Here is a 26,702-nt window from a genome sequence, read left to right as displayed (position 1 = left end):
CAAAGTGATAGAAAATATGCCAAACATATTAATAACTAGGGAGACAGGAATACGTTAAATTATAGGTCAAATTGATGCTTATAGAGGATTGTCACATACTTCATATAAAAAGTTTAAAAAAAAATCTATGGTACTATTTCAGTCCAAATATAAAATAATTAAAACTCACTCCAGACCCCTGAACTCCAAGCAAACTGGCTCACTATCTCATTAATATCATGAAATAAAAATAGGTCTCATTTTATAACCCAAGCTGGTCTGGAACTCACTATGTAGACTAGCTTGGCCTCAAACCTGTAGCAATTCTCCTGCCTCAGTATTTTAAGCACAAAACTTACAGATACATAACCACCATTCCTGTCTAGGTTTTTGTTTTGTTGTTGTTTTAACTAAATTTCTTGGTTCCTATTTAAGGAAGAATCTTTAAGTTTTCCCCTCTGTACATTTTTACTAGAAACAGAAAGATATCTAAAATTTTCAATGATTTATTGATTAGAGGAGGCAAATAGAGGAGTGATACAGGAAGAGTGACAGCTCAAGAAATATTCATTTATACTTTTTAAATTTTAAGACAAAAAATGCATTTTCTGAAAAATTCAATTAAAAATATATATATTTGAAAAATCCTAATATTTTCAATAACCTGAAAAAATATAAAGATTAAAAAACAAAATGCTGCATACATATAGTATAACATCAAATATGTGCACAGGGGAAAATGGAACAAAACATTAACCAACAGTTACCTCTGAGATGCAGATTTACAAATGACTTAAAATTTCTTTGGATTTTCCAAATTTCAAATCCTTCACATTAAGCAATTTACAACTACAAAATATTAAACGTAATGTTGTGTGTCCAGGAGCTTAGCAATTAAAGGAGAAGGTAGAAAGCTACTAGGCATATCTAGGTTCCCATCGCATAAGCAAAATGTGTACTCCTTAAAGTACCAGCTCAGGTCACAGCTGAGGGAACGTACGCCTAGAGAACTAAGACTAAGGAGAGGAGAAGCACGGAATCTGCCCCTGCTGGTCCTCTAAAGGGCTGCTGAAGTTACCATCCTCCTCCTGCTGGTCCTCTAAAGGGCTGCTGAAATTATCATCATCCTCCTCCTTTGTGGATGTTCTGTTCATCTTTGTTTTCTGTTACCTAGGTAATGGTACTTCCAGCATTTCCCTTAAAGACTGTGAGACTAACAATCTGGCATTTCTCACTGTAGAGTTTCCCTAACCTTCAGCTTTGAAAGGTCATCTCCTAAGGGAGGCAGTAAGATCTAGACGCTAAATCAGGAGGCTAAGGAATCTGAGGTTAAGAGTTCCAATCCTGACAAACAGTGGAATTTGTCTCCAATTTTGGAAATAAGCTAAGCTTCCTGAGCCAGCTTCTCTCTGTTGAGGGCATCTTTTAAAGGACTGTTTTGACAGACTGAGACTCAGAACTACAACTGACTTTAAAGTTTCTTTTTAACTTTTCACAGAACTCTGAATTTTGTTTGCTTGTTTTGTTAGATACTTCTTCTCTAAATTCTCCACAATTTATGTTATCCATTAAGTATTATCAAATTCAGAAATGGGGGAAGCCTACTGCAAGTACCATAATAAGACTAGAACTTGAGCAAAATTGAAGATAATTACTAATGAATAGAAGTCCAATCAAAGCCAGGTGAGGTGGCGCACATCTGTGATCCCAGCTCTCAGGGAGGCAGAGGCAGGCAGACCTTTGTGAGTTCGAGGCCAGCCTGGTCTCCAAAGTGAGTCCAGGACAGCCAAGGGTACATAGAGAAACTCTGTCTCGAAAAACCAGAAGGAAAGAGGGACAGAAGGAAGGAAGGAAGGAAAGAAAAAGAAAAACTAATTAGGGTAATTTGGTACGAAAGGGTAGAAAACTTAAAATATCTGCTTGTACAGTAGAAATGAGAATGATCATAACTTAGATTTAACAATCTAGCAAATGGGGACTGGAGAGACAGCTCAGCAGTTACTAGCACTTATTGCTCTTGCGGAGAATCTCGGTTTGATTCTCAGCACCCACATGTGAATCACAACCATCCACAACTCCACTTCCAGGGGACTGAAGCAAGCCCTTTTCTGACTTCTGCAGTGCCAGGCACACATGTGGTGCACACACACACACACACATGCAGGCAAAACATTTGTATAAAGAAAATAAAGCAATCTATCAAATGAAGTTTTGTTATACCTTTAAGAGTTTAAGTTTTGTCTTCTTGCTATATATTCATTAACATTTGCGGTTTCCTTTGTATTTTCTTTCATACACTTCTTCAAAATTACCTCCTCCTAGAAGATAAACTACACTGAGTTTGTAGCGTTCTCTACCTGCTGCTCTTCAGCAGCACTTGGTAGCCTTTGGGAGGAAAGGTGTTTTGTTCTGTTTTACAAACATCAGAGAGCAATTATCCCTCTGCCAAAACCAGTGAAGAAATTTCAGTAGTGCCTTCAGCATACTTCAAACCCCTCTTCCCAGTTAACAAGACCAAACAGCCCTAGTTACTTGAAAGTCTTTTCAACAAAGTAGAATAAAGACTCAAATGGCTAAATGTTTTCTGGATTAACTCAGACATGAGTTTTGTTTTTGTTTTGTTTTGTTTTTTGGTTAACCTACTTAAAAGGTGATCAAATCACTTTGTGCTACTGAAGAGAGCAACTGTAAAGAACTATTATATAAAACCCTCTGCTCCCATTTACCTCATCCTTTCTAATGAAAACAAAGGATCAGAAACCACTGCCTTGCCACTTTAGTAATCTCAGGGAAGACTACTATCTTAGCCATGTGAGTTCCTTTTCTTTTCCACAGTAATAACAGAAATTTACTTCACCCATCAAAGCAGAACACTGTAGTACTCAAAAAGCTGGGTATGGTAGCTTATGCTTATAATACCAGCACTCAGAAGGCCATAAGCCATCACTTTTTTTTTTTTTTTTTTTTTTGGTTTTTTTGTTTTGTTTTGTTTTTCAAGACAGGGTTTTTCTTTGTAGTCTTGGCTGTCCTGGACTTGCTTTTGTAGACTAGGCTGTCCTTGAAATCACAGAGATCCACCTGCTTCTGACTCCCAAGTGCTGGGATTAAAGGGATGCGCCACCATGCCCGGCATCATCACAAATTTTAAGCTGACCTGAGCTACTTAGTAAATTCCACGTCAGCCTGAAATACAGAGTAAGGCCCTGTCTCAACAACAACAAATTTGACCACTCAGTTTTACAAAAAGGGGGGGGGGGGGGGAGGGGGATCAAGACAATCTTGTATACGTTTATATTGTTTATGTTGGAAAATTGTATAAATCCTCATTTCCAAATCTGTGATCTAAATCCACAAAACTCTGAAAACCTCAGCTTTGTTGATATCTTCTCTCACAGTAGTCTCTGACCTAAACTAATGCAGCTATTTATAGTTTTTAGAGCACTTAGCTTGATTGCAGAAATATTAACATGACTGATTCCTGATAATTTTTCTAAATGTCAGTAGAGATTTTATGCCACTGAATATATGCTGTATATACTAGTTTTCTAAAAAAAAAAAAAAAACCACTTTTTAATCCTAAAACAATCTGGTCTAATGACTGTGGAAGAGATTATAGATACACAATTTGAGTCAAAGAAAAATGCTGTAATTCTCTGAAAATAAGGTAATTTAAAAAAAACATAGAAATTAGAACTATACTAAGATAATATAAAAGAAATTGTTCACCATTGTCAAAGAACTGAACATTAATAGAATATACAATATGAGAATTTTTCTCAAGAAAATGGGGCTATTTGAATTTAAAATCATATAAAGTTTTCTTGGAAGGTCCCTATGATTTAAAAGAAGAATTCATTTATTTATATGTTTCTTACTCTGTAACTCAGACTGGTCTTGAACTCAAGATCCTCTTCCCTCAATTCTGCCAGTGCTGGTATTACAGATATATGCCACATACAGTCGATTTTAATACATATAAAATGAATCTGGAGGGACTGAGAAGATGGCTCATTGGGTTAGAACACTTTCTCTGCAAGAATGAGGAACTGAGTCTGAATTCCCAGCACATACATAAAAGGCAAGACCTGGCTGTGCATGCCTGTGACTTCAACACTGTGCAGAGACAGGCAGATGGTTGAAAGCTTGCTGGCCAACCAATCTAGCCAAAACTAGCTTTTGGCTCAGGGAGAGCCCATGTCTCAAGGCAGTGAAGGTAAAGAACCACACCCAGATCTGGCCCCAATAAATGCACACATTTACACACAAATGAATTTGTACAACAACACTCAGAACCTACACCAGGTTATAAGTACTGGACACAAGCTTAAGATTCAAAGAATTTCTAAAATATTATTAGTCACTTGTAATAGCTCAACTAATAATACTGAGGAAATGAAAACACCTAAGTAATGTGAACATGTCTGGGGATGAATACAAAACGTATTCACTGATCTTTTTTCTACCAATCAATTATATAGAGCACCAAAAACCTTCAGCCTTTATTGAATAACTCCATCAGGTATACAGTATTAGAAAACAGGACACATATTGAAGCATGTAAGAATGAGTAATTGAGGGCAGGGGAGGAAAAAAAAGAGAATGATTCACTAATAATATCCAAAGTTAACTAAAAACATCCTACAAAAAGCCAGTGAGTGAACCACATCTAGCTCATCCTGGGCCAAAATGAAGCCAGGCTTTCTTTGATAACCTTTAATCCCAACAGTCAGAAAGCAAAGACAGGCGGATTTCTGAGGTCCAGGCCAGCCTGGTCTAGAGAGCAAGTTCTAGGACATCCAGGGCTACAAAGAGAAACCCTGTGTCGGGGGCGGGGAACTGTGGGGGCAGACATAGTAAGCCAGAATGAAACAAATTGCTGGACTTGTTACTGGTTACAACATTTTTAAAAATACAAAAACATAGTCTCTAAAAGTGCAAAACCACCAGACCATTTTGACTTAATTCCTAAAACAGATTAAATATCATGCTACAACTACGTAAGATCCCATCCCATCAGTTCACATGAGAAATGTTTACCAACTCCCACTGACACATTTCTAGTAACCCATGGTCCTTAATGCTGTACAATTAATTTCCCTTTTCTTGGGTTTGCTGAGATATGCAATAGTAGCTACCAACTTTTAGAAACTTTCCAGCAGGTTCCTTGGGCAACCAATAAAAACACAGATCTACATTAACTTAATGATAATGTTATTACTCATTTTATGAACTGAATATTTTAGATAAATCCTAGTGGTAATAATAAAATGTTAAAGTACAAGATTTCGTGCTAACTCTTTAACGTGCTTGATCTTTAACTCTCCAAGAATGGTCAGTGCAGACACTTTGAAGACCTATTACATCCATGAGTGCAGAGCACCACCACACAGGATTACAGAGTAGCTTAAATCACTCTGGGGTGTCCTACTCTTGCCATCCTTCGCAGTGAAGTAGATCATTTAATGTTCTCATTGTTTACCAGAAAGCACAGACAGTGAGGCTGGCTTTGCCGCTCCCGTTTCCTTTTGCTAGCTTACTGAGCTTTTGCAGCCAATTGACTTTGCTTTGACGCTATAAATATCTGGGAAATGTTCTGCATTTGATGCTCTTGGATTCTGCATCCATATTTAGCTGTTTATGGCATGTCTTTGTTTAAGCTACTCTACCACCCATAAATCAATCAGGTTGAGCTCTAAATGGTCAAATGGAAGATGAATTAAATTCCAACACCTATTTACTATGAGGCAAAAGACCCATCTGATAGACCTCTTCACAAGAGAAGAGGTATAAAGTAAAGAATATAAATATGACTAACCAGTGTCAAAAACTTATATTCTTGACAGGACATGGCCACAATTTTTTTATCGTATTGCAATGAAACGTTTTACTGAAATAAAGGACAGCATAAACATTTTCTCTTAGCTGTGTCTCAAAAACTTGCATTTGTTCGTACTCTAAATATAGACCCACCTACTACAAAGCTCTGAACATATTCCAAAGAAGTTTTCCAAATCATGGCAATACATAAAGCTCTGCATGTATTATCAACCAAGGAGGCAAGCCTGTTCACCACAAAGTAAAAGCAATCCAGTCTTCAAATCTGTGTTGTTAATTAAGAAAATACTGCTCCTAAATGTTTCTGAGATATCCTTAGGAAAGGAGAAATATTTTTGAAAGTTTTTTGGGTGGTTTCAAAAAAAAGTTTCAAAAAGGTTGTGAGCTGTAGCTCAATCCAGCACCACTCAATACCATGCCTCAGTAGAGTTTACCTTTAAAAACATGTACATCTCCACACTGTGTAAGCCAGACCTGTGCAGCATCTACCCCTACCTTCCCAGCATGGGAAAACATCTCCAGCAAACACATATCTCATTCTGACTTGCTTCCTTCAAAATTCAGTTCACCAACCTTGTGATGAAAGTGCTTCCCTAGAGTCCTCAAAACACTGATTTAAAAAGCACTGGCTTAAGATCTTGCTCAATGACCAGCTTCAAAAGTCAGAATGGAATCTAAGCCAAGTTGTAGTTAAATAACGGGACCGATTAGACCAGATTCCACATTTGATCCACAAAATTAGAGGCAAGGAGTTAAAACTATTTGTCTGAAATCAGAGAACCAATTTGTGACAAAGCAAGAATTAAAAAGCCAGGTTCTCACCCTCTAGTTACGTACTCTACACAAGGTTCCCAGTTCTGGTTTCTTTGAAACAGGTGGACCACACTTTAAAACGGAGGGTCTCTTTAAATTATGTATTAGATCAAAAGATAACCCAAGAGAATCAGTTTTGAATACACAAAGCAGCCAAGAAACAAAACAAAACAATAAAGCTACTATTCCTTAAATGTTTACTTTCCAGCTGGGCATGGTGGCCCAGTCTTTAATTCAGGCCCTGTGGAGGCAGAGGCAAGCAGATCTCACTGAGTTTGAGACCAGCGTGGTCTACGTGGCAAGTTCAGGCCAACCAGGGCTAGACAGTGAGACTCTGCCTAAACAATAAATAAATATGATTGTAAAAATTGATTTTCTACATTCTGTTCCTCCAATAATCATACATAGACAATTTTTAAACTCCCCAAAACAACCAAGAGTCATTTAGTTTTAGTTTGTATCAAATTATAGACAACAAATCAGTCTCCATGGTAAACTTCCTTAGAAGAAACACAACAGTATGAAACAGTAAATAAAAGCAAATGCTAATTAATTGACAAAAATCACATTTTTTTGAAAGCTGATGCAGTGAAAATTCTGCCACTTGATGTTCCCTCTGAACATCTTGTGTATGAATTTATGTGCATGTAAGCTGACTACTCCAGATTCCATATTGTATGCAGAAACCTGGAGCCAAGGACATAAAAATGACTCATGCAAAGTTAAGTGACAACCAAGCTGTGGCAAAACAAAAACGAAAGCTATCAGGTTCTCAGCCCTAGTTGTATGCTACTAATTTCTTGGTTTCTTCCAACATGTTTAGATGTGTGTGGTGGGACACATACAAGTCAAGTTCTAGAACAGACTACCAAAACAATACCATAAACTTATATGGGTTATATGTGAAGGATATTTAAAATGAGGCCTAGAACCCCCAGCCTTCTGAAGACTCATCAGCCAAATTAGCACATATTCTAACACGGTCCTATAAAAACAGTACGTCAGCATGTATACAGACAAGAAGGAAAAATAGCAAACCGTAACCACAATGTATTCCAATGTATAGTCATTTTTAGACTCTCATCAGCTTTTGTTGTAAGTGATCCACTAAAGTGAATTAGCAGATAGTTGGACTACCAGGCACCAAAGCTTTAATCCAACCTGCTGAGGGGAATTGAGTAACTCTGCACCAGTTCCCACCTCTTTGCTGTAATTCCTCCACTTAAAAAAACAAAAAAAAAAACTTGGAAACACCAGCAAAATGCCAAGTGGTACATATATAAATTTCTAAGAACTGGCCATAAGACATTGCTGCTTTTTATGATTGAAAAGACCTTGACAGATTATTTAATCCAATCCACTCATTTTATAGATAAGGAATCTGAGGCCAAAAAAAAAAGTGACCTTAACTGCCCTAAATTGTTTAATAATTTAGTGACAGAACTGAGGCAAGAACTCAAATGTCTGAGATCATTCTCTCTGAGATGGGCATTAAGTCTTGAAGTCAACTGAACTGTCCAAAAGACAATTTGTAAACCACAGAAAAAGTTAGTCTTGAATTGTAAAGCATAGACCCTATTTGGAAGTATGAATGCAAAACATAAATATATGCTGATCACTAACAGGCTTAGAGGCACATGACTGCAGGATAGCATCTCAGCACTGTGTTTGATCCCAGATGCTTCAAATCGGTCATCTTATACTCAGCAGCATTACTTATGTCTTTTATGGTCATGTGAGCTAAGTGATAAACATCTTGCTATTTCACGATTTTGGGAAGCCACAGCTAAGCCATGAATGCAGACTACAAATCCTTGAGCTATGAGTTTTCAAAACCAGCATGTTTAATGTTGCCACAGCCTTACCTTAACAGAAAATCATCATTCAGTTTTAATTTAAAAGGTGGTTACTAGGAATGCAGAAAGGGAAAGTTTTTTAGTGTGTTCATCACTTTAAACCTGCTGAGTGGCAACCCAGTTGCTTTACAATGAAAACCAGAAACAATAGCGCAATCTGAAACAATTTATGCACTCAGGATAAGCACAGAGTAAGGTTCAAGGATAAGTTGCAGATAAATCTACTGCTACCAAATACTTTAATTGAGGCTGGGGCTAGGACTAGGACTGATTCAAAATCAAAATCAATCTCTCTCTCTCTCTCTCTCTCTCTCTCTCTCTCTCTCTCTCTTTCTCTCTCTCCCCCCCCTTTGTTTTTTCATTCATTGGCTCATCTTCTACTAAGCTTTTTCACATCTTCCTTTCCACACTCGCTTCACTCAACAAGAAGGAAATGAAATCCCATTCACTTGCTTTTGTAACTTGTTCTATCAATACCTTCCTTAAAGAGTCAGCAGCCAGTACCTTTAATTAATCACCTAAGAATTACGTCCGGATAACTCAACTCCATAAACTTACTGTGGATATCTAAAGAGGTCCAAAGAGCCTACTGAGTCACACACCCAGGCGCTACATCGAATAAACTTGTCAAAAACGCATTTCCTGAAACAAAAAGGGATAGGTGGGGGGGTGGGGGGGTGGGGGAGACAGAGAGAGCATCGGAGCCCAGGGAAGGATAAGAAACGCCGGCCTCCAAGACAGACGACCTGTGATCCTTACCGTAGACCCGGACCCAGCTCTGCTGCTGGCACACTGACTCCAGAAGGATCCGATCCAGCATGCCACCGGCCACTGCTCCGCTGACTGGGACTACCGCGTCCAGATCCTCCGGGGGCAGCGGCGAGTCGGACTCCAGCCCCGAGAACATCTCCGGCCACGACAGCGCCTCCGCGGCTCCTCCGGACGACGGGGAGAGCTCCATGGTGTCCCAGAGGGAGCAGGCGGTGGCGGTGGCGGTGGCGGTGGCGGTGGCGGGGCGGGCTTCCCTGGCTGCGGGAGAGGGACGACGGCGCGGCCACCAGCACCGGAGCGGACGCCGCTCACCTCCTTCTCGGTCGCCCACCGCCCGCGGTCCCGGCGCCGCAGCCCACCTGCAAGCGGAGGGTGGGACCCAGGCCGGGAGGCGGGTCCAGCGTGGCCCCGAGCGGAGGCGGGACCCGGCTCAGGTGCGGGTCCGGGAGTGGACACACAGCACTCCCCGGAGCGCGGGCTCGTCTCCCGCCCCCGCGGGCGCGTCCGCAGGCGGCCGGGGCTCGGGCAGAGGATGGAGCGCAGCCAGGCAGGGCTGGGCTCGGGGGCGTCGCCGCCAGGGGCCGCCCCCTCTGACCGGCTCCCGCCGCCGCCGCCGCCGCCGCCGCCGCCGCCGCCTCGGGGGCTCAAAGCGCCGGCTCCCTCAGCCAGAGGGGCGCGCCCGGCCCGGCTGCTGTCCGTCCGGCGTCGGCTTCTTCCTGCCGTAGACGCAGGCCGGGCCCGCTAACTCTCAGGCCGCCGCTCCGGCCGCTGCTCGCGCTCCGGCTCGCGCTCCTCTGAGAAACCCACAAGCCCGGCAGCCGCGGCGCTGGCGGCGGCGGCGGCAGGCGGCATCCCAGGGTGATAGGCCGGAGCAATCGAGAGCCGAGCGCGCGGCCGCGTGTGCAATCCAGTAACCCAGCGGAGGAGGAACTGCCGCCGAAGACAGCAAAAATCGGGCACCGAAATACTCATCCGGCCAGGACCGCCCACTTTCCTAAGATTTGTCCCGCCCCGGGTGCGGGAACCTCGCTCGAGCTGCTGCCGAGACGGTGTAGGGAGGCGGAGAGAAAAGGGCGTGCGGGAAATTTAAAAAGATGGGAAAGGCGCTTCCCTTTTTTGTAAATCCCTTTCCTGTTGATTTCTGGACCAACGCTTCTTTCTTGGACGAAGAGATTGAAGGCACTGCTTTATTTAACAGTCACCATGGAGAAAACGCCGATGTTGTTCCTGAAGGGATATCTGGCCCGGGGTCATGGAATCTGAGATCTGTACGAGATCCCCGCTTTGCGCCTTGTCTGCCCTGGAGCTTGATTTATCATCAGTTTAGAATAGCTTGGCTACGAAGTGTGGTGTGGATGAACAGACAGACCTCGCAAGTATGTGAAATGCCCCCAAAGCCCCAGCATTAACCAAACAATCTTCTCTCTCTCTCTCTTTTTTTTTTTTTTTTTTTTTTTTTTTTTTTTTTGCCTTTGATCTTTGTGCAATCTGTTGGCTCCTCTTTACCTCTAACAATGTCACTTGTGTTTTATTTTTGGCTTGTTTGTAAACCGTATCCCTCTTTAACGTTGGCTTCATTTTGTGCCCACCACGGCTGGATTGACCAATCCAAGTTTCAGAGATTGCAGGCAAAAATAATAGTAATAATTTCAAATAGGAAATTAGCAATTAGCTGGTCGTGGTGGTGCACGCCTGTAATTCCAGCACTTAAGAGGCAGAGGCAGGTGGATCTCTGAGTTCGAGGCCAGCCTGGTCTACCAAGTGAGTCCAGGACAGCCAAGGCTACACAGAGAAACCCTGTCTCAAAAAACCAAAAAAAAAGAAAAGAAAAGAAAATTAGCAATTTAAATTGTACTGACACATCATAGATTTTCAAAATTTTATTAACATGGCTACTTCAAACCGAGCAAGAGTTTTCCATAATTCGATGATGCCTTTAAAAGAAAAAAAATCTTTCGAGGGAGGAATTTTGTTTTGTGCCCCGACTCACCGCAGCCTTCATTTCTCTCTACTTTGAATTTCTATAAGAGGCCATGTGATTTTCTGGGGGGTTGGCATTCTGTTGTGTTGTTTGGAGTTAGAGGATGCATTTTGTAATTTTCTCTCAGCTCTTACGTACAGTAATAGCATCTCAAAGCAAGAAGTGACCTCGGTGACCCTCTCATCCTGTCTCTTGTTTAACAGGTGTAAACAGGACAGTCCAGGCTACCTGCCAAAGCCACCACCAGGGCAACAGGTACATCTACAAGCTCCCAGTGATACTGATTTCTTCAACTTTGATCCTTTAAGACCTCTGTGCTTAAATTCGTTCATCTGTTCCTTGGCAATGTAGTGGAGTGATCCTTCCAGTATGTAGAAGCCAGCTGGCTTGCTATCTGACTGTATAGTTAGTTGTCCAGTAGGGCCCAGCACTAAACAAAGCTAGGGTTAGAGATCTCTCTCTCTCTCTTTCTCTCTGTCTGTCTGTCTCTCTCTCTCTCTTTCTCTCTCTGTCTGTCTCTCTCTCTCTCTCTTTCTCTCTCTGTCTGTCTCTCTCTCTCTCTCTCTCTCTCTCTCTCTCTCTCGCTCTCTCGCTCTCGCTCTCTTTCTGTCTCTCTCTCTCCCCCGCTTCTCTCTCTCCTCCCTCTTCTCCTTCCCCTTCCCCCTCCTTCTCCCTCCTTCCTTCCTTTCTGTGGTTTGGTTTCAAACAGGGTTTCTCTGTGTAACAGCTGTGGCTGTCCTGAAACTCACTTTGTAGACCAGGCTGGCTTCGAATTCACAGAGGTCAGCCTGTCTCTACCTCCCTGAGTGCTAGAATTAAAGGTGTGCGCCACACCCAGCTCATCTCCAGTTTGTAAAGGTCTTTGAAGGGCCATTGCTCCTTTGCTGTAGAGGGAGGGAAGGAAGGAGAGAAAACCCTTGGCATAGTGGTTTTGTTTGTATTAAGTTCTTGCTGTCGCCTCAAAGAGTAAGTGAATATGGGCATTAGACATACAAATCCAAGTATCTACTAATATATATGGAATGTATTTACCCAAGCTATTATCCCCAAAACAGCATTACAAGTGGTATATTTATTTCAGAAAAAAAAATTTCCAAAATTTGCTTTCACCGTCACCATCTATCTAAAGGGAAAAGCTCTGCCAAACTCTCACCAACCCTGCTTTCTGAATAACCTTCTGTCTTTATTCAGACCACTAAACTGCTGGTCCCTACTTCACCTTGGCATTCTGAGCTCATCCTGGCTTGCAGGTCGTCATCTAATTACCTAAGTAATATATATCTAGAATTTAGTTATCTCCAGATAACAGCCCTAGCTATCCTAGAATTCACTTTGGAGACCAGGCTGGCCTTGAACTCACAGAGATCCACCTGCTTCTGCCTCCCAAGTGCTGGGATCAAAGGCCTGCACCACACTGCCCAACTTAATTTATTAATAAATCTGCGTTCTTAATGATTTTTTTTTGCAGCAGGTGGAGTTGTTCTGATATTTGTGGAAAAAAATGTCTGTCACAAGTTTTATCATTAAGAAAAATAATATAGATACTCAGCTATTAAAAACAAGGAATTCCCGAAATTTGTGGACAAATGGATTGAACTAGAAATGATCATAATGAATAAGTTAACCCAGAAGCAGAAAGAGTCAAATGGTATATACTCACTTATATCTGGACACTAGCCCAAGGGGGGCGTGTCCCATGAAAGTCTTCACTTATCAGGAAAGTGGGACAGAGGGGAGGACATCCTATCGGGACTCTAGGTGAGAGAAGCATGGGAGAATGGGAAATAGAAGGATCCAGAGGGTCCTAGAAACCAAAAGAAGAACATTATGATGGGCAGATCTGGGCCCAGGAGTCCCTGCTCAAACTATGGCACCAGCCAAGGACAATACGTACAGTAAACTTCGAAGCCCTACCCAGGTCTACCCAATGGTAAGGACATTTTTCACAGTTGAGTGTAGAGGGGGGTTTGACTTTCACACGAACTCTGGTGCCCCATGTTTGCCCACGTCCCCTGGATGGGGAGGCCTGGTGCCACTCAGAGGAAGGATATCAGGCTACCAAGAAGAGACTTGATGCCCTATGAGCATATTCAGGGGGAGGAGGTCCCCCTCAGTCACAGTCATAGGTGAGGGGAGTAAGGGGAAAATGGGAGGGAGGGAGGAATGGGAGGATACAAGGGATGGGATAACAATTGAGATGTAATATGAATAAATTAATAAAATATATTTTAAAAAAGAAAAATAATATAAAACAAAATGTTATAACCCATTTTTCATTGCTAAAGGTAGTTAACCCAGCTTGCATTTGTACCTGTGGTGTCTCTGCAGTATAAAAGTCTTTAAAGTGAAGACAGACTTAAAACTCTTAGATTGCGGGCTGGAGAGATGGCTCAGGGGTTAAGAGCACCATCTGCTCTTCCTAAAGTCCTGAGTTCATTTCCCCCAGCAATCACATGGTGCCTTACAACCCTCTATACGGGGGCCTGATGCCTTCTTCTGGTGGCCAGGCACACAAGCAGGCAGAATGTTGTATACATAATAAATCTTTAAGAAAAAAAAAATCTTAGTTTGCAGACAGACCTGGGTGTGTGAGCTACACAAGAGCTGGAGATTCATTTCCTTACCTGTGGTCCCCCATCTGCTCTGCTCTCTGCTCTGCAGCCTCAGAGATCAGCACATGCATAGTCATAGGACCCATCAGCCCCCACTATCAAACCCAGCAACCTGGACAAGTGGGAACTGAAACCAGGAACCTGTGCAAAGATGGGAGGCTTGTGGGGAGGCTTTACGTAGTTGATGATCTAAAAATCAAAATCTGGGAACAGTTTGAGATTTCTAAAAGACAGAGAGGTCATTGGTTGTGAGTATGTATCGCTGATCTCAAGGAGAGATGAGGGTTTTGATCTTGACTGTGACAACTTAAAGGACATGTATGTGTGTGTGTGTGGTGTGTGTGTGACTGACTTCCCATCCATTTGTCAGAAAATGCATATACTTCAGAAGGTCCCTCCCCCTTTCTCTCAGCAGATGATTCCATAAACAGGAAGTCAGCTTGTCAGCTTGTCAGCTGTGGCATGTCAGCATTCTCTTTCTGTATTCCCTTTCTTCTTGAACATAGGAGCTAGTACTTTCCTGATTGCATTCTAGAATACCAGCCATAAGGGAAAGATTTCAGCCTTCCCCTCCATGGACAATTCCCTGATAGTGCAAGCACTCAGATGACTCCAAGTGTCAGGTAAATAATGTTGAGTATAGGACACCTGTCTCCACCCCATCTGTAATGCTAAGGCCCAATCAGGAGCTTCTAAATGTTGAATACATTCACCAAGATGGCATTTCCTGGATTTCCTGGATTCCAGACTCAGTGCTTTGCAAATCATCCCTTTCCCTCCCCCAAACAGCCTTCCTATCTCTAACTAGTTATAACAGAACCAGTCGATCCTACTTCAGACTTTTACAGAAATCTAGTCCTCTGAGACCCTCCCACCTCAGACCTGGTTAGCTGTCCTCTTTCCCCTAGGGACTTTCCACTTCCAGTTTTATCTCACCTTCCTCATAGGTGAATCATCATAAAGCAGAGTTCAGACCGGATCACGTATAAAACTAACTTATTTTAAAGCCCCTTTGCCAAAAGAAAAATGCAGAACCATCCCAAGTTTAAAGGGACCACTCGAATGTCCCAAACCATCACTGGGACCTCCTGGCCTATATGCATCCGACTGGCATGGCTCCCTCCCAAAAATACCAAGCCCTTTCCTTACTCCTTACCCCTAACCCCGAACCTGCCCTGTCAAGTGCTGCTGGCCTTAACCAAGTCCTTCCTTAGCTGGCAATGACCAGCCTCATTTTCCTCTGAGTTCCCATTCCATTTGTCCCTGTTCTACCTTCTGGGATCAGTCACAGTAAATATTGCGGTATAGTCCTTTGTGGAACTCTTAATATCCACGGTTCAACTATAAACATCATGAAGACAAGGCTGCGTTGTGCACGTCTTTGTCATATCAGTCTTCCAATACCAGAAACCAGGAAACAAGAAACTAAATTAAAGGAAAATGAAACCCTGGTTTTGTCCTGAGACGTGTGGGACTGCAAAAGACATTAAAAACAAGGTTACTCAGTTCCAGCCATTCAATTCGTTTTCTGTCCCGCCTCTCCTCGCTTGAAATTAAGCATCCCTTGCTAAACATAATGGTCAATGCCTATAGTCCAGCGACTGAGGAGTCTGGTACTGGAGGAGGCTCACCGTGCTTAGAGTCTAGCCTCAACAGTTTAGCGGGATCCCATCTCAAAAATGCAGGAACACATCCAGATCCTGAAAACTGACTTGACTTGCCCAAGGTCACATAACCAGAAACAGAGGAAGAGGTCAAATCTGAGTCTTCTGAATCTCACTCAACTCACCCAGTCAAAAGCTTCATTGCTTCCCACCCTTTTCTGTCCCTCACTAAATAGTTATTTTTCTTACTGATAAAACTTTTCTCAGTAAAGCAATTTTACTCTCTTACATATTATTTATGCTTAAAGCGTTCGTGCCACATTCCTGGCCCCACATATAATTTTAGCAAAATTATACTTTTTTTTTTTTTAACCAAAGGACCAAACAGAGACATCAGAGAAACATCTGGTCTGATTCATCAGGGCAACAGCAACATTTCTATTTATACATGAGCACAGCCCTATCTTTGTAGCTCTCAGCTGTTGCTTCTTGCTCAGTATGTTCCCCCTTTCAACCTTGTCTGTCCCTCATCAAGATAGCATCCTGCATCCTGGCTGGTAAGCAGAACTAATATAACAAAAGGAGTATACAATCCTTAATTCCTAAAAGGGTTCTGAGTTTCAAAGGAACTGTTCCTCTACGCTCTCAGTCTCTTTGTTCTAGAGTATGGGATGGCAAGTCTCAAGTGGTGAGGTCGCTGCCACTCTCTCTACTGCAGTCATGGTAGGAAGAGGCATGAAAACCAAAGCAGAACTGTAAGTTGTGTTTGGAAGCAGGTCCCGGAAGTTCTAAGTAGGGAGGCTGGGGCCTCACAGCAACATTTGATAATGATTAAAACATAGAAGCCTCATGATCTTAGGTAGGAATCAGGACAAAAGGGAAGGAAGGAAGGGAGGGAGGAAGGAAGCCAGAATATCCTTTTGTCCAAGTGCCCTAAGAGAAAGCCACTGCTTGTAGCAACCACTGACACTGTTGTTTGGGAAAGCCGTGGAACATGCCAGAGACAAACAGCCCTCCACCAGTTACTTCTTGGCAGAGAGTCCTTCAAAATGATGACCTCACCTCAGCGTTCAACTGTAGGAATTCAAGGGGAATAAAAACAGAGGGAACCACAATGGCCTCTGACATCAGGCTCTAATTAAAATCTCTTAAGAGCTTAAGCACTGAAAATAACAAGGTGCCCCACTCCACCCTGTGTAATTTTCAAAATAAATTGCAAAGTGTTAAAAAAAAAAACAACAACAAAGTTATGATTCGGCCATCCCGGAGTTGACAACTACAGAACTTGCTTCAAAAACAGCAAATATAAAACTGAGTTTTTATGGGTTTTTTTTTTTAATGCTTCTGTATACATCTGTTGATACAACTCTGCTTGGAATGCAGGATGACATCTATTAACTTACACAATGTAATGTCATATTTAGCAAATTAGTTTCTGTGTTATTCTAGTAACTACAGACACCAAATTATTTCACCCTAACCAAACAAAATGACTGCTTCTTTAGCTTTGAAATTCTGATGGATCTTCAGGGGCTGGGGGGATGAAATCTTTTAAAAAATCAGAGCCCAGGGATTTTGGGAGAGTTCTTTTGTTTTGTTTTGTTTTGTTTTAATATGAGCTCATTGTCTTTTTGGTTCTTTGAGAACAGTTTCATAATAACTGGCCAGTAGGTATAGTTTATATTGACCCATTTTCCCTTTGTCTCCTGTAGTAAGGTGTCAAGATACCAGTTACAAGCCTAGCAAGCTTTTGGTGGTAATGGTCATATGGTCTCAAAAAGACATCCCCAGCAGCACAAGAGTGAATTTTAGAAACAAGTTGTCAGGAAATGGCTTTGGACTTTGACTCTACTGAGATGTTCTGGCCAGATAGACAGTGTACACTAGAAAACAACAGATTGGAGTAGGAAGCAGATTGGAGTAGGTCACAAGGGTAAAGGAGGTACACAGATATAAGGAAACAAATGTACTGACACCAACTGCAAGGATGGTGCTGCTATGGGTTCAAGCTCAACCGAGCCCTTAGGGACCCCACCAATCCTTTAGCTCTCGTTGATAATTACCATCCCATTTGTTTTCTCTAGTGAATATACCTCATTTATGCCTCTATCTTCTAGACCTACTCAACTCTCCAAGAAATGTTTCTACCTCCTACTCTAGAAGAAAAAAGTAAGGCCACCAAGCAAAATCTCCTTCAATAGCCCTATATTTCTCCCGTCTTTTGCCCCCTTTTTCCAAAGGCCATGTCCTCCTACTTCTCTCAAGCTTTAAACAATTATTTTCTCTTTACTTGTGCTTTCAATAATGGCTCCTTTTTTAAATTCATATGTCTATCTCGTCCATCTTATCAAAAAGCTTTGGACCAATGCAGTCCACAATGCTCAAAACAGTACTTGAAGTGCACCCAGGACACAAGCTGCAAGGGTGGATGGTTGGATAGGTGTGTAGACGCATGGATGGACGTGGATAGATAGGTACATATAATACACCAAGTAAAGTCAGATGCTATTTGGAGAGCCTGGGTGTTAAGTAAGTACATGGGTATCGATGATGATATAATTCTTGTAACTTTTCTTTCTGTTTAAATTGTCATAATAGCTCTCTGAGGTCAGGCCTAGGCCACTCACTGAAGGTCTGGGTCATTGTGCCTTTCTCCAGAAAACGATGACAAAAATTGAAGTCAACCAGCACTCCAGGATCCTCACTCCCTCCGTGGCGAGACCAAGACAGTAATGTGGGCCATTGCCACGTGACACTGAGATCCCTTCAGGAAAACAGTGGCTGGTGGTTGTGGATGTGCAACGCCACTTCTGCCGTCATAGTCCAAGCAGCCGTCAGACGACTGAAGGAATCGGATGACCAGTAGAAGTCCTGCCAGCTGAGCATCCCTGACCTACAATAAATGAGCTAATTCATGTAGCAAAACCTTAATAAAAAGTGTTGGTTGAGTAAATCTTTTGACCCAGTGTCTTCCTGAATCCACCATCAACCTCTCTTTTCTTTCTTTTTTTTTTTTTCTCTGAACTTTTGAAAGAATAGACTATATTTATTACCTCTACTACCTCCTGGTAACTATTTTTCTTCAGATAGTTTTTTTTAAAAAAGTTAAAATCCTCGTAATACTCCACCAACCAGTCCCTTTCTCTTCTGGCTACCAAGATGTCATTGCCCTTGTAAAGTTGGTATGCATTTCTTCCACACACATATAAAACATGTCCTGGAAGTTCCCTTTTGTGTGCAGTATTATATTCTCAAGGGTTATTGACCGTACTACTTAGTCCACTCATTTTAACTGCTACATAATTTTTTATCATAGAAGAATCCACCATTCACTTATCTCTGAGTTTCTACCTTTTTTTTTTCTTTCTTTTTTTTTTTTTTTTTTTTTTTTTTTTTGGTTTTTTGGTTTTTTGAGACAGGGTTTCTCTGTGTAGCCCTGGTGGCTGTCCTGGACTCAACTTTGTAGACCAGGCTGGCCTTGAACTCACAGCAACCCACCTACCTCTGTCTCCCAAGTGCTGGGATTAAAGGCCTACATCACCACGCCCAGCTGAGTTTCCACTTTCTATCACAAACAATAAAGAAATAAGCATCATCAAGGCACTTCTCATTATAGATTTATATTTTTTAAATATCTCAAAATTGAATTGGCATATTGTACAGTTTCACATATCGATGCCACAAAATACTGGTGAGTTTCTTTCCACTGTAGCCATCTCAAATTACAGGAGCTGCGTTTCTTCTTCACATCCTGCCAATATTTTGCATTAATCAGGTTTTTTTCAATTTTTTTGAATTCCCAAGAATATTCATGAAAAGCAATCCAACTTAAAAATTTTAATTTTCACTTTTGATTGTCAATTCAGTGTTTACTTCTCTGAATTGCCTATTCACATTCTTTGCTGATTTTTTTCCCAATGGCAATTTTCTCTTTTTCTGTGATTTACAAACATTTCCCCTATATACCGGCTGCAGCTTAATCTGTTGGTTTTTAGATTTTTATTAGGAGGTAATAATTGTACAAAATAATATGTTTCATATTTTCATACATGTATGTAATATTTTTGATCACTCCTCTTCCCCTTTTCTTGTCTCCCTCTAATTTTTACTGCTGTTTATTTCTTATCCCAAAGAGTCCCCTTTCTTCTTTCAAATCTCTCTTAAAAAATTAATGCATATCATGGTCTCCAGTTCTATCAATTTCCTTTCACACCAATTCTGTTCTTTTCGGCTAAACACGTACGTGTGTGTGTGTGTGTGTGTGTGTGTGTGTGTGTGTGTGTGTGTGTGTTTCATACACTCTTCTGTTGATGGCCATCTAGGCTAGTTCTATATCCAGACACCGTAAATAATGCGGCAATCAACAGGCTGTGCCCAACTAGCTGTGTTGTATGCTGGCTTAGATTCCAGTAGCTGAACTAATTTCCATTCCCACCAAAATGTACAACACCTACACATATTCATGCGTTTATTAGTGTTTCCCTTTTAAAGTTTTAAGATTTACATTTGGGGTTTTTTTTATGGGGTTTTTTTGTTTTGGTTTTGTTTTGGTTTTGTTTTGGTTTTGTTTTGGTTTTGTTTGTTTGTTTTTTGAAGTAGAAGTAAAAGTGCATGCTGTGGTCCCAAAGTTACCATGGTACACATGTGGAGGTCAGAAAACATAGTGGAAATTCTCTAATCCTCTCCTTCTCTCATGTGGATGTGGGGGGCAGTTGCTAGTGCCAAGTGCCTTTACCTCTGTGCCTGCTGAGACACCTCACCCCCTCTACTGTGTTCTTTTTTGGTTTGGTTTGGTTTGGTTTGATTTAGTTTGGTTTGGTTTGGCTTGGCTTTTTGAGACAGGGTTACTCTGTGTAGCCCTGGCTATCTTGGAATTCACTTTGTAGACCCGGCTGGCCTTGAACTCAGAGATCTGCCTGCCTCTGCCTCAGGACTGCCTGCCTGGGTTAAAGTTGGGCACAAATTCTGCCCAGCTCTATTGTTTTCTTAATGGTAGCTATTTTGACTAGGGTGAGGCAGAGACTATCAATGTAATTTTTATATTCATTCCCCTAAATGCATTGAACACTTATTTATTGGACATTTTTGGTTCTTTTTGAGATGTGGATGTTGAGTTTATTTCTTAAGTGAGTTTTTTCTTCTTTAATTTATTTCAGTTTATTGAATGTAAATATCTTTTCTTAGCCTTTTTAGGATTATAACCATTTAAACAGAAACTTCAACTTCAAAAATTTTTTGCTTGTGTTCTAGGTTTCAATGCCTTACAGAAGTTTTTTCCCACTCCAAAGTCATATATTCTTCCAGTTATCTTCTGAAAATGTAAATCTACAATTCACCCGGTTTACAGGTTGTAATATTAAATGTGTCTTCTTGAGGAGATTGAGAATCACCTAGGAGACCTAGGTGTTCTCCAGGCTCCTAGGAGGTTAAACTGGGCTGCAACCCAGAGTATGGCATGAGAAACCAGACTTAAAAAATAAAAAATAAAAAGACGCCAACGGAGTGTCAGCACTCATCTGTTTCTTGAAGATGGGCACGGTGTCAGCAGCTGCAGCCTTCCCTGCTGTGATGGACTGGGCCTTCAAACTGTGAGCCAGTGTGGCTTTTGTCAGGTTATTCAGCCACCACAAGAAAAAAGAAGCCAAAGCTTAACTATAGCAGGAGATTAGACACTCATCTTCCCCTAGACAAACAGCTAAATGAGCCAGAACTGTTTATAGCACATCCCGCCCCCGCCCCCACCCCCACCCCCCACCCCATGCTTGGCATGCTCTCCCATATATCAAAGTCTTGTCTGCACCGTTCTCGCTCGTGTTAATCTAGACCATTTATCCTTTACATTCTAACATCAAATTTCTTCGATTCCTCCTCACTTGCTGGGGGTTGGTCTGGTGACGTGTATTATGATGCTTATAACTTCCTCCCAAGATCTGGTTGCTATCCAGACCAGCACATTCTCGCGTACATCTGTCCTTGTTGTGTAAACCCTGTATTCCTGTTTGACCAATAAAGAGGCGATACCTGGGCAAGGCCGGAGAAAGGTAGGTATGTTGAGAGTTCTGGGGCTTGGGAGACAGAAGGATCATGGGAGAAGCAGACAGGTATCAGAGGAGGAAGGAAGCAGGGATGCAATAGGTTAGTGGGGGAGAGGAAGGGGTGGTCAGATCAGCCATCAGATGGAGGAAAATGGCCCAGATGAAGAACATTAGCAAGTATTTTGGAATCACGGATGGGAGGTAGCCCAAGTAGAAACTTTTAGAGCAGATGCCATGATATGGGGGCTTGGGAAGTAAAGATAGCTTAGGAGCTAATATCTGCCATGACCCAGGTGAAATAAAATAAAATCTATCAGGTGTCTGTGTCTTTAATGACTGAGACAGCAGGTTAGAGACTGCTGCCATAATAATTATAGGGTAATTTTATAATAAACATTATTAGATATATTTTAAATTTTCTATAACACTCCTTTTCAAAATTTGTGGGATATTTTTTGGTTTTGGTTTTGGTTTTTGGCCCTGAATGCATCTATAAGCACTTTAAGATAAACGGGGCCAATCGTTATCGTTAAACTTTAATTAGCGAAGATTACCTCCTTTTTAATATTCTCTCTATTAAAAAATATGGTATATATCTTCTTTAAACTTACTGTGTGTGTGTGTGTGTGTGTGTGTGTGTGTAAGAAAGAGAGTTCAACTTTTTTGCTAGATTTGTTTCTGGGTACATTATTTTTTTTTTTATAACTAAATGATGTTATTGGATATTGCAGTTGTGCTGAAACTAGGATTTTTGAATAGTGATATTTTGGGTCTATCAACCTTTAAAAACTCTTATAAGTGTACAATATCAAAGGATTATCTCAAATATACTACATAAAGAAAAGACACTACTACAATGCAAAAATATAATACAAAAATGCAAATACATTATTTGCACATAATTTTTATTTTTGTTCCTTAGTTTCAATGCCTGCCTATACATTTTGTTTCTTATATTCATCGAGAATTCTAGAGCCCTGTTGAAGAATTTTATCTATATCTTGTTCCTGGCTTTGAGCAGAGAATATTTTATAGTTTGCAATATTTACTTTAGGCTTTTAAATATATTTACAATGGTCCACTATATTTCTACTTTTCTGAGAAACATTTTAAAATCAAAAGGTGAGTGTTAAATATTACTGGGTCCCCCCCCCCGTATTATTGAGATAATCACCTAATTTTTCTCCTTTAACTGAATGTCAGTGAGTGACACTAATAGATTTCAAAAATAAAATATCATTCACCTCTGGAATTAAACCCTCCTTAACTAAATTTTCAATGAGTGCTTTCTTTAGCTTTTATGGCTCTATATTCGTATGTACAACTGGTCAATAATTTCCTCTTCAGGCACTGCCCTTATCTTGTTTGAATATTCTTCCTAGGAGTCAAGGGAGTAGCCTTCAGCTGTCAAAATGATATTTAAGTAGATACATTGAAAGTCTTTTCAGCTCCAATTACCACACCCTACATTACATTTAGCATAAATGATCACCTCTTTAAAATGTATTCTTGAAGCTTGTGCTGACTAGTCTTAGGTCAATTTGACACAAACTAAAGTTATCAGAGAGGAGGGAGCCTCAGTGGGGAGGATGCCTCCATGTGATCCAGCTGTAAGACATTTTTTTAACTAGTAATTGATGGGGGAAGGATCAGTCCATTGTGGGTGGGGCCATCCCCAGGCTGGTGGTCCTGGGTTCTATAAAAAAGCAGGCTGAGCCAGGCAGCGGTGGCGCACGTCTTTAATCCTAGTACTTGGGAGGCAGAGGCAGGTAGATCTTTGTGAGTTCGAGGCTAGCCTGGCCTACAAAGCCAGTCCCGGACAGTCAAGGCTACACAGAGAAAACAAACAAACAAACAAACAAACAAAGCAGGCTGAGCAAGCCATGATGAGCAAGTCAGTAAGCAGCACCCCTCCATGGCCTCTGCATTAGCTCCTGCCTCCAGGTTCCTGCCCTGTCTGCATTCCTGTCCTGACTTCCTTCTATGATGAACAGTGCTGTAAAGGTATAAGCCAAATAAACTCTTTCTTACCCAACTTGCATTTTAGTTATGGAGTTTTGACACAGCAGTAGAAACCTGAATTATGACAAAGCAAGATAAAGTAGTGCTACCTATAGCCACAAGTAGATGAGGTTAATGCAAGAAGGGGACTTGAGACTGGGAGTTTGAGGACAGCTGAGCAACATAGAAGATCTTATTTCCATCCCTCTTTTTTAAAGCATTCTTTATACACTCATCTGTAGTAAGATTTCCGGATTTTTGTTTTGTTTTCTTTTGTTTTTTTGAGACAGGGTTTCTCTGTGTAGCCTTGGCTGTTCTGGACTCACTTTGTAGACCAGGCTGGCCTCGAACTCACAGCGGTCCACCTGCCTCTGCCTCCTAAGTGCTGGGATTAAAGGCGTGCGCCACCACACCAGCTGACACTGAAATATTTTAAGAATATGTTTTCATTTTAATCCAGGTGTGAGGATATATGGGGCTGCTTAGGACTGTTTGCAGAAGCTAACTATGATTTGCTTTGTGCTCTAGCAGCATAGTTTTGCCAGCTGCAGATAATTTCTATGATTTGGAATTCTGAGGACGTGTGTGTGTGTGTGTGTGTGTGTGTGTGTGTGTGTGTGTGTGTGTGTATTCTGAAAAGGTATACCTTTCCAGAGGGCATATAAATGCTAGGGCCCAGAAAGGCGTGGTTTAGTGGGTTGTGGTTGTTCAGGGTGTTGGTTGTGGTTTGTTAGTAGTTGTGCTTAAAAAAGGAACAAAAAGAAAGAAATTAGATTCAATGATCTTCCCCCCTTCTCTCTCCTCTCTCCTTGTTTCTCTCCTATCTAGTGTTAGAGGATAAAACCAGGGAGGTGGGGCAGGGGATAAAGACTGGGAAAAAGAAGAACCCATGGAGCAGCAAAGGCTGGCTCCACTCCCCGGTCTTTCATGCATCTCTAACTTCCTTGTGGCCTTACGTTCACCCTGGAACCTGCCTTGAACGTCATTTCTCTCACCTTACAGATGCTCCCCAAGGGTTCCAAGGTACACTTGGTGTTTCAAATATTACCATATGAAGATGAATTCCAGCGCTACGCCTGCAGTCTGCATCTCTCCTCTCCATTCTAGATTTTTCTATTTCACTCTGGCCTATCTAAAGGCGGTTGGGACCCGACAGCTTTAGACTGGAATCCACCATTTTCTCCACGAACACAGCTGTGTCCAGTTAACATAACCCTGCCATGTGATCTCATTACCCACACTTGTCATCCAGGAAGCAAGTCTTTGATAGTCTCCTCCATCCTGATCCGTGTCCCTGCTTCTGCTCTTCACCAGCCATGCCTCCGTTATGGCTTTCTTCGGAACAACAGGGAGGTAACAGATTTCCTCTGTTTTTCTACATGAAATGTGGATGCAGCTATAACCTACTAGTAAGTTATTCTTTAGACAAGGAAGCAATTTGTTTACAACGCTGACCCTGCCATGCTCCTTCACGTCCTAAAACCCCTTTCACATCTCCACACTACGGACAAGATAGCGAATGCCTTTAGTATTAGGATGAGTCCGCCATCATCCAAACTAGGCATTGTCTCTCCTGGCACTTATAGCTGAGCCTTGTCTCCAACAACCCAAGCCTGCTGGTGTCCCTGCTACTCTGTCTTTTTCCTTCCCATGCGTTTGTATAGAATTCTGTCCCTCCCAGCTATGTCTCCCTTTCACTCCCTCCTCCTCCTGCCCCCAACCGCATTAATCTTTAATTTATATATATATTACACTAGTTTGCCTCCCTGTCTCTGCTTAGCTCTCCACATCCTTCAAGATCTGACTCACCTGTCAGCTTATTCAAAAACTGACCCACTTCTAAAGACCTCACTAAGTGCTTCTCTTTTATGATCTCATAAAAGCCACGATTATTTTTATAGTGTGCACTTACTGTATTGCGCTGTAATTGTCTGTTTATGTATTCCCCACTGAACTGTAACTCAGCAATAGGAGAAATTGAGTTTATTCATGCTGAAATTTCTAGAACCTAGGTCCTGAAGAGAGGGCTCAGTGGGAAAAGGAGCTTGTTGCCAAGTCTTGATGATCTAAGTTCCATTCCGGGGACCCACCTGGTGGAAGAAGAGACTGCTGCAAGTTGTCTTCTGACCACCACACATGTGCCACGGTGTGCACATACACCTACACACACAAACAGAAAGTAAACTAATTTGTAATTTTTTAAAATTCCAAAACAAGCCAGGCATGGTGGCCCATGCCTGTAATCGCAACACTCAGGGAGATGGATACAGAAGCGGGTGGATCTCTGTGAGTTTGAGGCCAGCCTGGTCTACAGAGTAAGAGTAAGAGTAAGTCCAGAACAGCCAAGGCTACACACAGAGAAACCCTGTCTCCAAAAAGCAAAACAAAACAAAACAAAATAAAACAAACAAAGAAGCCTAAACAGTATCCTATTAGTATGGGTTGTATATTAGTAACTTTTTATGACCAAGGCAACTTATAAGAGAGGTTTATTTGGCTTACAGTTCCAGAGTGATAAGAGTCCATTAAAAGTATATCATGGCAGCAAGTGGCAGGTATGGTGGCCGGAGGTAAAAGCTGAGAAGTTCACATCTTGAACCTGAGGCAAGTAGCAGAGAGAAAAAAAGCTGGGAAAAGCGCATCTTCCTCAGCAAGGCCACACCTCCTAAGCCTACCCAAACAGTTCCACTAACTTGGGCGTCAACTATTCAAACATCTGAGCCTATATGGGACATGCTCACCATAGGTTAGCAAAGTCTAGGGTGAGAATGCAGACTCACATGGGAAAATAGAAATTGAGATACAATGCGCATAGGAGAGACTCAAATGGAAACACACACTCACTACCCTCAGTCAATTTGTGTTACTATAACAAAGTACTGTGCATTGGATGACTTGTTTATTTGTTTGTTTTTTAAGACAAGGTTTCTCTGTGTAGCCGTCCTGGGCTGGCCTAGACTTGATTTGTCAACCTCACAGAGATCTGCCTGCCTCTGCTTCCCGAGTGCTGGGATTAAAGGCATATACCACTACTACCCGGCTTCATTAGATGACTTATAAACAACAGAAATTTATTTTTTTTCCCAAGTCTAGAGACAAGACGTCCTAGAGGAGGATGTCAGCACGTTTAGGGTCTGGTCAGCCTGGGACTCTGCTCCTGGTTATTGGCTGATATGTGTTACCGTGTCCAGACATAGCAGAAGGGTCTCTCAAGT

General features: G+C 41.7%; 1 protein-coding gene across 4 annotated transcripts in view; it reads right to left on the bottom strand.

Annotated features, from left to right (window-relative positions):
• Positions 1 to 9,574, bottom strand: part of RASAL2 (RAS protein activator like 2) — a 261,261-nt gene extending 251,687 nt beyond the window's left edge. For all 4 annotated transcript variants that reach the window (XM_084789182.1, XM_084789183.1, XM_084789184.1 and 1 more), the window contains exon 1: positions 9,243 to 9,574. In XM_084789182.1, coding sequence (XP_084645308.1) covers positions 9,243 to 9,444 — 202 coding nt within the window. In that variant the 5' untranslated portion in view covers positions 9,445 to 9,574. The remainder of the gene's footprint in view (positions 1 to 9,242) is intronic.
• Positions 9,575 to 26,702: the final 17,128 nt, after the last annotated feature.

Source organism: Acomys minous (assembly GCF_964271855.1).
Source record: "Acomys minous genome assembly, chromosome: 1".
Taxonomy (NCBI): Eukaryota; Metazoa; Chordata; class Mammalia; order Rodentia; family Muridae; genus Acomys; species Acomys minous.
Note: the sequence above shows the minus strand (reverse complement) of the source record. Positions and strands in the feature narration are given on the sequence as shown.